Genomic DNA, 14,220 nt, shown 5'->3' on the forward strand with positions numbered 1-14,220 from the left:
TTCGGCTGTTTGAAAGGTGTCAAACTGAGGCAGAGGAGAGCCCAAGGTTTATCCAGGCTGAGAGAGCTGGGGGGGTTCAGCCTGGAGAAGAGAAGGCTCCGCGGAGACCTTGGAGCCCCTTCCAGTCCCTCAAGGGGCTCCAGGAAAGCTGGGGAGGGACTCTGGATGAGGGAGGGGAGCCATGGCACGAGGGGGAAGGGGTTTCCACTGCAAGAGGGGAGATTGAGCTGAGATCTCGGGCAGAAATTCTTGGCTGTGAGGGTGGTGAGCCCCTGGCCCAGGTTGCCCAGAGAAGCTGTGGCTGCCCCATCCCTGGAGGGGTTCAAGGCCAGGTTGGACGGGGCTTGGAGCAACCTGGTCTGGTGGGAGGTGTCCCTGCCCAGGGCAGGGGGTTGGAACTGGATGGTCTTTAAGGTCCCTTCCGATTCCAATCATTCTATGATTATCGAGAACAAGCCCACTCTTTCCAGCAGCACCTCCAGCTACGTTTCGATACAAACCTTTTCCATTCATATTCGCTTTAATGCAACTACATTTCAATAAAGCTGTTCAATGTTGCAAACCAGCTTAAAGTAAAATTTCTCTCTCGTATCACCTTCAGCTCCAGGACTATACGAGTTGGTGTCTTGGCATTTCGCTCTGCTGACAGACAGACTGGGTGGGAGAAAAGAAAAGCAAAAAAGCGAACAAACCTGTCGTCCTGCTGATGCCTGGAGAGTCCCTGCAGCTCTTCACGTCACACGGCTTCCCACCAGCGACTCCACCATGGCCAGCCTCCTCCCAGGACATGTGTGTGCAGACTCCTGTTCAAGGGGAACACAAGGTTTTTAGGCAGACATATGTTGCTGGTTAACTCGGATCCCAGAAGGTGCTGGATGAGTAGCGATGCCTCCCCAATACCTTTCCACTATCCATAAAAGTTTTGCAAATCCAGCTGTCTCCCAGCCCCATCGTACAGTGTTTTTCCAGCTGCGTGCCATCTTTTTTAAAAGGAGGATTAAAAAAAAAATAAAAAATTGCCATACCATCTCATGTGAAATAGGATTTGGAGCCAGCAGGGCAGTCAGGTCTCCTAGAGAATCCCCTCTCCCAAATATTCACATTTGGATCCATATGGGCTTGATGAACAAAAAGGCAAAGAGTTTTTGGGGCTGGGGAGGACACTGTGGTTCAAATGGGGCTTGTAAAGAAAACACAAAAGGAGCCATTAAGAGAAGACACACAAGTCGAGAGATACTAACCACTTTTATTTTATAAATACAGATGAGCTTTCCTGCAATTACCAACATAGTTTTAACGTGTCATTTACTATGGGTTATTCTGGTTTTGCTTATTTTAAATACCTGGTCAAGCAAGGATAAGCCAATGCTGTTGTGCTTGCTATAAAAATAGAGTGGGATATGATCTTCCAAAACTAATATTCTCAAAAATCCCAGGAATTCTTAAGTGAGGGGAAAAGATCGCAATGAAATGTTTTCTCCACTTGAAGACATTTGCAGACATTTCACAGTGTCACAGCTGTGCAGGAACCTAAAGGCTCTTGACAGTTTAAAGCACACTGTAATATATCATCTCACCTTCAAAACCTACCATTTGTTTCTCTCCCACTATGCTATTTTCAAAGTAATTTAAAGGGGGTGTGTGTGGGGGGGGTGGAAATAAACACAAAAAAGAAAGCCATGAGGTGGCTGCAGTCTGTACAATCCCCCCATCCTCACAGCAACGAGAAGTTTGTTGATGTTTTAATTAGCCCTACGATGCTGTTCCCCTTCACGCCGCCTTCTATAGAGGCAGCGAGGAAAGGGGAAGAGAAACATGGGGACAATTTAAGGCCCACTAAAGATACATCCATAGAAAGCCCGTCAGAGAAGGTTTGTGCGGCAGATGCAGGAATCAACCATCGTGTTTGACACATGAACAATTACAGGGTTCAAACAGGAACAGCAACACGACGTCAGGGAGGAAAACCCGACTTCATTTGGTCGGGTGCAACCTGAGAAAATGCGCAACTAATGAAAAAAGAAATAAAAATCCAAAGTCCCGCTGATGCTCTACGAACCTTATGTCTCTTAATTGCACTGAGAGGCTCTGTGTTCGCTTCCGGAACACGGCCACTTCACACCTACTCTTTGGGTTGCTTTGAAAAGTGACCACCAGACACAAGCTAAAGCCTTTCTGTTATAGAGGAAAGTGAGTGCGCCTACAAACTGAAGGTGTGTGCTGCTTTGAGCATGCCGGATCCCATTTCACAGGGTGCACGACTGACTCAACCTTCCCTAAATTCACCTAAAATTATGCCGCTATCAGAAGACGGTAAGATACAGTCACAGTAGGGAGTATCTTACGCCCACTTCATTAATAAGGTGTTAATTTCTTGCTCTCTCTGCGCCAAAGCACAGCCAGAGCATCCTACCTATCTCCTCTAAGAGGATGGCAGTGCTTTCAGCTGCTGCGGTTTCCTTTAGGGAAGCTTTTCATGAGGTTGGAACAGAGGAGCTTATTCGGGGGGAGAAGATACTCATGCATATGTGCAACTTCATGCCCAAGTTTGCAGCTGGAATCACCTTCAGTGCCTTTACAGAATGGAGGTCTCTGCTTCTGGATGCTTCCATCCAGCGCATCGTCCTGGGACAGACCACAAATAACAAATGGGCATAGACAGGCTCGATCCAACAACTCAATTGCAGACACAACCGTTAAAAGCTAACAGAAGAAATGTGAATATAATTTTAATACAATCATTAAGGTGTTACCTGGAAAAAAAAAATAATGCATATTCTAGAACAGTGCTATTACGTATATTGGTTCTCACATACACGTCTTGTTTCGACAACAGATAGTCGAGATTATACATATCCACATTTTAAAACGTTAATTTCAGCTAGCCTTACGGTGAAGTTAGGAAAGAGACTAGGTCATTGGTTCAAAAGAAAGCATAGACCAGGGAGGGGGAAAAAAAAGCCAGGCATGATGAAGTGTTTTTTATTCTGCTATATATTTTTTATATTTGAGAGCTCACAACCGAGCCCAAATTCTTGGGTATACAATATAGAAAGCAAGAGCAATGAAATCCCAACTGAAACAAATACCAGGAATCACAAAGCAGGCTGCAAATTGCTTTCCCATTAGTGCAGCTGAACACATGTGCCCGTGGTAACCTACCTAACGGCAAACCGCACCTCCAGCGAACCGCTGGACGTTGCTTCCTTTAAAACACAGATGGTTAAAAAGGATATTAATTTCGACGAAGAATGTTAAGTGCCTCCCTTTCTACAGGTGGGTGGAGCGATTCCCCAAATTCCCCTAATTCCAAAGCGGTGACCGCATTTTCAGTCTGGGTTTTTATGAAGATGTCTGAAGTGCCTCGCAGCACGCTGTCCCCCCGTTAAGACACCTCGGAGCGGGGGCAGCTGAACCCCACTTCAGTAGGGAGTTCGTTAGGTCTCTGCTGATGAGGTCTGCGCCCCAGCAAAGCGGGGAACGGGCAGGCTGAGATTTTTTTTATAAGAAACCTCAGAGGCGGTTTAGTCCTCAAGGCTTCGACTGGTAGGAAGGGGTGAGGTTACACCACCGACTGAAGACCCATCAGTGCAAACCAGAACTTCAAAGGCTACGGAGCACAGCCAAGAGAAAGCTGTCCAATTATAACGAATTCATGGTATTTCTGTAACGCTGGCTACATTGCTCAAGAAAACACAGGAGTACATGGGAGAAGGTAAAGAGGTCTTGCCATAAATGTACTTTTAAATTAACTTTTTTTTTCCCTCTGAAAAGATTAAAATAAATTTAATTCTAAATAATAATTAAGTAATTAACAAATATTCATAGAAGGGCCTGATCAGCACTAGAAGTTGTTTCCAGGAAAGCCTTTTATAAATGGATTCCAATGCCTAAAAAAAATAATAATATTCCAACAGATTATAAATACCAGACATAAGAGGACTGGAAGCAGAATCAAAATTTACCTGGGCTGTGAATATACCATGATCCTGTGTTATCGTGCTTAAGTCCGTTTTGTCTAACACCATAGGAATAGCTTTAGCTTTTTTATTTTTTATTTTTTTTATAATTAATATAAAGAATAAGTGCAATTTAATCTCTATTCCAGATCACTGATTTCACCTCAATGTCTGCTATCAAATCCCTGTCCGAGCTCACTTGTCCGAACTTTTACGCGGCCTGCGGAAGCTGGACATGTTCTCATTCAGTGCATAGATCCTTCGAGAGAACTCCTCAAACTCCCCTAGGACTTGTTCATCGCACTCCACGGCCACGGCGTGCTCCACCGGGATGGAGTTAAAGTCTTCTAGCTGATCTCCCGGGTTGAAGCCCGTCGCTTCCATCCCCATGATCTCCTCCGCTTGTTCCACCGTGCAGCAAAGGACGGGGCCGAGCGAGGGACGAAACTCACGGGGCTGCTCGTTGCTCGCAGTGCCAGAGCACTCACTGGGCAGCAACGCCCCATTTATTGCACTAGTATGTCCTAGGAAAGACTCCTGCCGGTCTTGGGTATTGTTTAGGCTCCCGTTTTCACCATTTAAACTGCTGCACAAGTCCTCGCCTTTCTTGGTATTTCCTTTCGAGGAGTCCATAGAGGTATCCAAGGAAGAAGACAGCGATCCAGGTTTTTTATCTGACTCTCCGACACGGGCTGTGATGGCAACGGGCTGTGTTAAAGCAGAGTTGTAACTAGGAGGAGGAGTTTTGTACTGTAGTCTTTCGTTTCCCGTGCTGGCTCGTTTTCGGAGTCCTTTATCTGGAGAAGGAAGCCCACTGGAAAAGCCAATATCCAATCTGCCGAAGCTAGAGCTCTGTCTCTTTGGAACGGGAATTGCACTGGATGTATGGTGTCGATCACTATAAAAGAAGGAAAGGATAAATCACAGCTGTCAGGCATGCTCACGAGCAATACAGATGTTTAACCAAAGGCTGAAGCAATTATTTTATCACAACTCTGGGCTCCGTTTGGCCAACTACTTGTATCCTAAAGTGCTAAAACCCCAAACGTGTTTAATGCTGTGTGAACTGTAGAAGACACCCCCGAGGACAGCTTTACTGAAAACCGGTAAGATCGTGCAGGAACATTTACAAAGCTCCATGGGTTGAAGAGTCAATCACCCAAGAAACCACCACATTATGTTAATTTGCACTGTTAACACCGTTTTATAAGACCAAGCTGTACGTTATGAATTATTACTGTTGACTGTATATTTATGTATTTATGGCCTGTACTAGGCCATCATAAACTCTTCAAAAGTGAGTAATAATGGCCGAATCCTCTAAGAGCGACTTCTTCCAACAGTGGACTTTCCTGACAGCTGCACAAAGGAGAAAACCCACACTAACTTTGCTATTTGCAGAGGATTATTTTTGCCAGATCATCTGCTTTTCTGTGCCAATCATTCCAAAACCATTTTGGACAAACGTCAACCTCGGTTTCTTGAGGAACATGAACTAATCAAGCTTAATTTATAAGTTGGATTTTACTATTTAATACAGTTCCACAGACCACTTACACTGTCTCAGGGTCTGTAATTTGGAACATCCGCTTTACGTCATCTGGGGTGTGTTATGTGAATTTTCCTTCATCGGCTTAATCCTTATCCAAATATAATCACCATCCTATATGCAAATAGTATGTTGTACATTAACTTAAGCAACCGGTTCATTTTCCTTCCAAATTTTTTTTTAAAAAAAGCTATTAATGATACACTGAATACATAAGACTCAACTGATGTCAGCATGAGTCTCCTTCATTAACTCCATTTAAAAGAAACTCCTTCAACTCAAGGCCTGATACATTTTGGGGTCTGTCTTGCAGGGGAAAACCTTGGAACAGCATTTATAAGTAGTCCCTAGCGTGGATTGTTTTCACATTATTTCTCCTTTTTTTGCTCCCCTTTGTAAATAGGAGAAGTGTTACTGCAAAAAGTCCCTCTGTGAAAAATAAGCATCCCCACGGAAGGGCAGCGTGGAGAACTACCACTCTTTAATTTCCTCTCCCATCTTACCACCTCCCGGGCTGCCCCTTAATACACGCGTAGGGCTTCCTTCTCTTCCATAAAAACCCTCAAATCACCTTAAGGAAATGTTGCTTTTCAGAATTTAGACTTGCAGACAGTGAAGCAGAGAGATAAGCGCCACACAGGCAGGTAGCAGTAAAAATATCAGCTTTCTTCTTTGAGTTCAACTGCTGTTTCAGACCTTTTTAACGCAATCTCTGCGTTGCACTCTCAGCTTTGTTTGCAAAGATTTGGAGCATTCTTAAGAGAGATGACCAAAGAGAAGGCAGTATGGGCTACAGATGCTATTAAGTGCTGTATACATATGGTCTTGGAGAGCAGCCCTCAAGTCCCTTACTGACCAGAGACTTCAAAATACTTCAACCAACCCCAATACAATTAACCATTTATTTTTAAAATGATATAATATGACAAACAGAAGAATCTGAGGGGGGACACTTGTGAACTTTACTTGGGCAATGCGCATTGGAGACATACTGGGAATGGTCTGTTTTCCCCTTCCCTTCCCCCAGCTTACTGCTTTCGGCCTTGATTGACAAGATAAACGAATACTCAGTATTACTTATTTGATTAGATTATGTTTATTTTAAGTCTTAGATAGGAAAATTTTTCACCTTTCTTCTAGGTTTGCTGAAGCAAGAGCACAGGAAAAATAAGAGTGCTGTTTTCAGCTTTAACAGCAAAATGCAGCAAAACAGAGTATTTTGCTCTCTATCAAGTTGTTAGAAACCTTACAATTAAATGGTAGGTTTTAGGAATTCGCCCAAATTCCAAGATGTTCATGTATTCTCAAAGCCAGATACCATTCAAGACGCTTCTCTGGGTCCAAGGGCACATCATCCTATATTTACATGAACTAATTCCTCACAGATATGTGACAGCTGATTATTACAGTTCAAATTATAAGACACTTCATAATTAAGTAGATGGTGCTTTACAGTGCAAGATATCTAAGGTTTTGCTGCCTTTCCCACTCCAGATACAGAGATGTTGCAGACCTGAATTATCTCCCTTCTACTTGGATGAGGTGGCACGTACCATTGTAATTTGTGTGTCTTACCAAAGAGATGCGTCAAGATGCGTGTCATCAAATTATAGAATTGCCTAGGTTGGAGAGGACCTCTCAGATCATCGAGTCCAACCATCAACCCAACACTGACAAAAACCACCACTACCCCATGTCCCTCAGCACCACATCTGCCCGGCTTTTAAACACCTCCAGGGATGGTGACTCCAACACTGCCCTGGGTAGCCTCTTCCAATGCTTGGCAGCCCTTTCGGGGAAGAAATTTTTCCTAATATCCATCCTAAACCTCCCCTGGCACAACATCAGGGCATTTCCTCTTGTCCCATGGCCTGTGCCCTGGGAGAAGAGACCGACCCCCACTGGCTACCCCCTCCTTTCAGGGGGTTGCAGAGAGCGAGAAGGTCTCCCCTCAGCCTCCTTTTCTCCAGGCTGAACATGCCCAGCTCCCTCAGCCGCTCCTCACCAGACTTGGGCTCCAGACCCCTCACCAGCTCCGGTGCCCTTCTCTGGACACACTCCAGCACCTCAATGTCTTTTTTGTGGTGAGGGGCCCAAAACTGGACACAGCACTCGAGGTGGGGCCTCACCAGTGCCCAGTACAGGGGGACCGTCACTGCCCCGGTCCTGCTGGCCACACTGTTCCTGATACAAGCCAGAATGCTGTTGGCCTTCTTGGCCACCTGGGCACACTGCTGGTTCATATTCAGCTGGCTGTCGACCACCACCCCCAGGTCCTTTTCTGCTGGGCAGCTCTCCAGCCACTTTTCCCACACCTTGAGGCACAGAAACAAGGCCAAGCAATGGCTGCGTGCAATGGAACAAGGCAGGAAAGGCCTCCCTCCTCCCCTCTTCTGTACAAAACCAAGCCCGAAGCACAGGCTGGGATAAGACTTGCTGCTAAGAGAAGCCTAAACCTGACACGAGTCTTGAGGAGTACAAAAAGGAGCCTCCAGGCAGGAGAGCGATGAGCTTTGTGCTACAAGGGCTTGGACACATGCACTGGGCTGATCCATCACCTTGTGGCTCTAAATGCAGGAGGCTCAAAATAACGAGATGGGCAGAGGGCTCTGTGCTAAATCTAGTATTTTAGGTTGGGAGAAAAACCCTGTTGATGAAGTTTGCTTTGTTTTGATTGTACTGTATTGTCAATTCAAGATCCAAAAGGCAACACACTTGATTTTGCAGCTCTAGAATGACCTGTACATAAGGTGTTCCTAAGTTTGGACCTATTTGACAAATCCGTTGTCTAATACCATTTAAAATAGTGAGCACGTATGCAGTTCTTATACAAGCTCCTTTTCAAACTCGAAGGGCGCTTATTGCCATCCCTTTCCAAAAGAAATGAGCTGTTCCCACAACCAATTCCAGTATTACATCCCTTGCAACAATAAAGATAAAAGTAATTCTTCTGAGTTTCTATCAAGATTTTAGGGATGAGTCAAATGGGAATGTATTCCTGCTGAAACTGGAACCCAGAAGGGCAGATTCCAGAGAAACAGCCCCACATATCTGAAATAAAAAAAAAGCAAGACTAGGAATAATACAAGATGCACAGGAAGAAAACGAGAACTTTTTTCCCCCACATACAACAGAAGCAACAGGACAAGAGGAAACGGCCTCAAGTTGTGCCAGGGGAGGCTTAGATTGGATATTAGGAACGATTTCTACACCGAACGGGTTGTTAAGCATCGGAACAGGCAGCCCAGGGAAGGAGTGGAATCACCATCCTTGGAGGTATTTAAAAGCCAGCAGACGTGGTGCTGAGGGACATGGGTTAGTGGTGCTTTTTGTCAGTGTTGGGTTGATGGTTGGACTTGATCATCTTAAAGGTCCCTTCCAATCTAGACAATTCTACGATGCCATGCACAGATGTATCATGTTAGTTGTTCTAGAGACAGTTTGGGTCCAGATTCACTAAGGGACTTCAGCAGTGACAGTCAGAACAGACTATATGCCAGCTGCAGAAGTTACGGTAAAAGACACTTGTATCCTTTGCAAAGTAGGATCATAGAATATTGAGTGCACCCTCAGTAAGTTTGCAGATGACACCAAACTAGGTGGGAGTGTTGATCTGCTTGAGGGTAGGAAGGCTCTACAGAGGGACCTGGACAGGCTGGATGGATGGGCCAAGGCCAACTCTGTGAGGTTTAATAAGGCCAAGGGCCGGGTCCTGCATTTCGGTCACAACAACCCCAAGCAACGCTACAGGCTTGGGGAAGAGTGGCTGCAAAGCTGCCCAGCAGATAAGGATGTGGGGGTGCTGGTGGACGGCCAGCTTAACATGAGCCAGCAGTGTGCCCAGGTGGCCAAGAAGGCCAACAGCATTCTGGCTTGTATCAGGAATAGCGTGGCCAGCAGGAGTAGGGAAGTGATGGTGCCTCTGTACTGGGCACTGGTGAGGCCTCACCTCGAGTGCTGTGTTCAGTTCTGGGCCCCTCTGTACAAGAGGGACATTGAGGTGCTGGAGCGTGTCCAGAGGAGAGCTACCAGGCTGGTGAGGGGTCTGGAGACCAAGTCATCTGAGGAGAGGCTGAGGGAGCTGGGCATGTTTAGCTTGGAGAACAGGAGGCTGAGGGGAGACCTCATTGCCCTCCACAACTCCCTGAAAGGAGGTTGGAGAGAGGTGGGTGTTGGCCTCTTCTCCCAGGTGAATAATGACAGGACCAGAGGAAATGGTCTGAAGCTGCGGCAGGGGAGGTTCAGATTAGATATTAGGAAGAATTACATTACTGCAAGAGTGCTCAGGCACTGGAACGGCCTGCCCAGGGAGGCGGTTGAGTCACCATCCCTAGAGTATTTCAGAAACATCTAGGTGTGGCACTTCAGGGCATGCTCTAGTGGCAGAGATTGTAGGTTGTTTGGCTGGACTCGATGATCTCAAAGGTCCTTTCCAACCATGAAGATTCCATGTGTTGGGTTGGAAGGGACCTTTAGAAGGTCATCTAGTCCAACCCCCCTGCAGTGAGCAGGGACATCTTCAACTAGATCAGATTCTTCAGAGCCTCATCAAGCCTGTCCTTGAATGTCTCCAGGGATGGGGCCTCCACCACCTTTCTGGGCAACCTGGGCCAGTGTCTCACCAACCTCATTGTAAAGAACTTCTTCCTAATGTCTGATCTAAGCCTACCCTGCTCTAGTTTAAAACCATTGCCCCTCATCCTATCGTTACAACTAAAAGAAGAGTTTGATGTCAAAGAATCAGATCTGCAACACCCCGTAAAGCAGTGAGGTTTTCCTGTCTCCTGGATTTAGGCACGATGACAGGACAGATTTATAGGAAATTCTGCCATTTCTCTGCATTGTATTCAACCCTCCACAGGTTGAAATAGGCATTTAAGAGATTAAAATCTAATCCAGGAAGAATTTCAAGCCGTACCTTGTGGATTTACGTACAGATGAGCGTTTCTTAAAATAGTCACAAGGCTATCTACTCTGTACACAGTATTTTAGTGATAAATGCTCTTGCCTGAAACTTAAGCAGTCAGAAGAGGGTGCAGACAAATTACACGCACAGTGGTCTAAACACCAACCAGCCTATAGACAGGTCTGTAGGGGATCCTCCTGTTGAATATACCACCCTGCAGCACAAGATGCACGGTCAAAAGAGTACGAGCCATCTCAGAAGAGGAGGACACGTAGGGAAAGAAGAGCAGAAAGCAATCCTGGGTTTAATCCTAGCTCCTGAAGATGCACACCATCACGCAAAGCGCAATTAGTTATTGGAGAGACTGAACTCAAGGCAAAGCCTCTTCACCATCTGAACGAGTAATACCTGCTGCTCTTACTGGTTGGGCTGGACTGTGCTTCAAACTTGCTCAAATTCATTTCTCTTAGATCAGACTCTTTAAAGGGCAAAGACTTAAGCATGATATAAGACTGTCTAATTACTAAACCCCAAATTACCTTCAGCAAGCGCTGATCAGCCCAATTTAGGCACAACAGCAACCTTTCTATGCAGCAGCAGAAATTTAAGGGTCTGAGTAAACCAACATGAGAACTGTGGCATCTAATTAGCTGGAGAGAAGCAGCTTTTACAAACTGTTCCGGTGGGCATGTAAATTTAAGTTCCTCCTAAAAAGAAACATGCCTAAATTCCTTTGTAAATCTAGGCCTTACAGGCAAATGGGGGAGGAATTAATTAGTTTGCAGGACCAGGAGAGGTTTTTTTAAGAGCTTGTTATGACAAGGCTATTCAAGCTAACACGTTATGTATGCCTGAACAATATCTCTTTAGTCCAGCAGCCAAAAAAATCTTCCCTTTTTTAGTAAGTTGAACTGGCAGAATGATCTATATTAAGTGATCTAACAGCCTAAATGGAGCAGCAATACAAAGCTAATCTCCCTCGTCTACAAAATAACTTTCCAGTTAATAGAGTACATAAGGGCTGCCCCACAGGGCAGTGAAACAGGAATGATCTTCATTTATCATGCAAGTGTTCAAACTAATGAATTAGAACAAAAAGCACTTGCAGCCAGGTTCCTTAAGCTACACGCAATGAAACAGACCTTACTTAAGACTGCAAAACCAGGTTTTAAGCTGCTGGAGACATAAGCGGGCAGATTTCTGAAACCCTCCATTGCTGCCAATAAACAGGAATAGGATGGGTTTAGCTTCAGTGAGGAATAAATACAGGGATAACAGTCCAAATCTGAAAAAGCAGGAATGAAGTCAATAGAATGGCTTAACTGCTTATCAAATATTATCTAAGGCATTTAAATAAAAGTAAATATGCATGAAGGACTTTGGAGACCAGCCATCTAAAAGTCATTGCCTAGGCTCCTTCCACAGTCACTGGAGAAAGAAAAGGAGCACTGGAGAGGAGTGGGTAACACCCTATTGAGAACACCAGTGGTGTTCCCCAGGGCTCAGTGCTGGGTCCGGTATTGTTCAACATATCCATCAACGACCTGGGTGAGGGGACAGAGTGCACCCTCAGCACGTTAGCTGATGATACAAAGCTGGGAGGGGTGGGTGACACACCAGAAGGCTGTGCCACCATCCAGTGAGACCTGGACAGGCTGGAGAGTTGGGCGGAGAGGAACCTAATGAAATGCAACAAGGGCAAGTGTAGGGTCCTGCACCAAGCTAGGAATAACCCCATGCACCAGCATAGGTTGTGGCTGACCTGCTGGAGCGCAGCTCTGAAGAGAGGGACCTGCGAGTCCTGGTGGGCAACAAGTTGCCCACGGGCCAGCAATGTGCCCTTGTAGCCAAGAAGGCAAATGGTCTCCTGGGGTGCATTAAAAAGAGTGTGGCCAGCAGGTGGAGGGAGGTCATCCTCCCCCTCTGCTCTGCCCTGGTGAGGCCACATCTGGAGTCCTGGGTCCAGTTCTGGGCTCCCCGGTTCAAGAACGACAGGGAACTGCCAGAGAGTCCAGCATAGGCTACAAAGATTATCACGGGAACGAAGCAGTTATCTGATGAGGAAAGGCTGGGACTGTTTAGCTGGAGAAGACTGAGAGGGGATCTCATCAATGCTCAGCAAGAGCTAAAGGGCAGGTGGCAAGAGGATGGGGCCAGACTCTTCTCAGTGGTGCCCAGGGACAGGACAAGGGGCAACGGACACAAGCTGGAACACCAGAAATTCTGTCTCAACACGAGGAAAAACTTCTTTCCTTTGAGGGTGGCAGAGCCCTGGCACAGGCTGCCCAGAGAGGTGGTGGAGTCTCCGTCTCCGGAGAGATTCACAACCTGCCTGGACACGTTCCTGTGCAACCTGCTGTAGGTGACCCTGCTCTGGCAGGGGGTTGGACTGGATGGTCTCTGAAGGTCCCTTCCAACCCCTGCCATTCTGTGATTCTGTGGTTTATGACCAGTGGGAAAATCGTACTCTTTTGACCACAGGGGCAACTAGTTTAAGCTGAGTGACGGGTGTCTAGAAGGCAAACATGAGAAGATGAATAGCTCTCTGTGTACCTTTAAGGAGAATAATGGTCATAGTCTTGCAGGCAAGCAAAATAAAAATCAAATGGCTCTAGGTACAGTGGGTTAAGCAGTTAAGTCAAAGCATCTTTTCCTGTTCCATCGCCTCATTCCAGGTGAGAATGAGAAGTCAGATTGAGGTTTTGATTCAAAAGTAATGTTTACAGAGAGGCACAGAGCTCAGAAATAGTAAGTTGCTATTAATCTTCATGCAAACAAGCAGCTGACAGAGAGTCTCTATGCCGTTTGCATCTTCCTTGAGGAAAAAGCTGTACTGTTACCAGAAGTCATAGCACTGCATCAAGGCAAAGCCCAGAGAAAGAGATGCTTTATCAGCTTCACAGCTCATGGAATTAATATATTAAAAAAAAAAAAAAAAGTAAGTCATGCTAGATAACTAACATCCAATTGCCCAGAAACTTTAGAGAATGTAAAGTATCATCACTAGTGAGAAGTGCTTGGCTTGCAGGAGCACAGCCCTTTACTCTACAAAGGTACAACCCTGACCTGAATTACTGGGGTTGAACTGGTTCAGCTTCCAGCCACAATTACTTGGTCAACCTTCTGAGACAGCAAACAGATGTGGACACCTGTCCAAAAAGAACGGCTTGCGACTCGTGGCGTATAAAACCTGATTTGATGAACTGTCATCAGGCCTTAATGACTTTTAGTCATCGAGTTGGATCAGACTAGGGCTGGTTACGTATAGGAGTGCGTATAGTTCCTATCAGGAAGGAGGATTTCTAAATTAAAAAAAAAAGAAAAGAAACCTCAGATTTATTGGACATTATAGATAAGAGAATTACATCATCACCAATCTCAACGTTTCAATTGCATCCAAATCTCAAAAGCCAGTTCATAACAGTGGAACTTCAGCTGTAAATTTTGCTGGCAGCAAAATTACAAAGTAGTTGTTTTCTCCCCAAAATATTCATTTTCACTGGTTATAATTAGTCCATTTGGGCATTCTGACAGACCTCGGGCACGACACGGACTCCGCGCTGCAGACAGGCGAGATGAAGTGACTGAAGTAGGACAGCAGCATTTCTGAAGCTATTTTCTTAGGGAACCGATTCTGGTTGTAATCTGTTTGCAGTTTTGATAAAAAGAAACAGTTTCTTCAAGTCAGATTCACTTGTGATTATTTAATCTGTCTGCAAGGGGCTCGGAGAAACCGTAAAGCAGTATGAGAGACAGAATACAATTCACAGGCTCAAATATGTATCTTTTCCTCCCCACAAAATGTT

General features: G+C 45.5%; 1 protein-coding gene across 2 annotated transcripts in view; it reads right to left on the minus strand.

Annotated features, from left to right (window-relative positions):
* Positions 1-1,226: 1,226 nt before the first annotated feature.
* The window catches only part of UVRAG (UV radiation resistance associated), a 111,037-nt gene continuing 98,043 nt past the window's right edge, over positions 1,227-14,220 (minus strand). For both annotated transcript variants that reach the window (XM_063327196.1, XM_063327187.1), the window contains one exon: positions 1,227-4,857. In XM_063327196.1, coding sequence (XP_063183266.1) covers positions 4,155-4,857 — 703 coding nt within the window. In that variant the 3' untranslated portion in view covers positions 1,227-4,154. The remainder of the gene's footprint in view (positions 4,858-14,220) is intronic.

The sequence above is a fragment of the Chroicocephalus ridibundus genome, chromosome 1, assembly GCF_963924245.1.
Source record: "Chroicocephalus ridibundus chromosome 1, bChrRid1.1, whole genome shotgun sequence".
Taxonomy (NCBI): domain Eukaryota; kingdom Metazoa; phylum Chordata; class Aves; order Charadriiformes; family Laridae; genus Chroicocephalus; species Chroicocephalus ridibundus.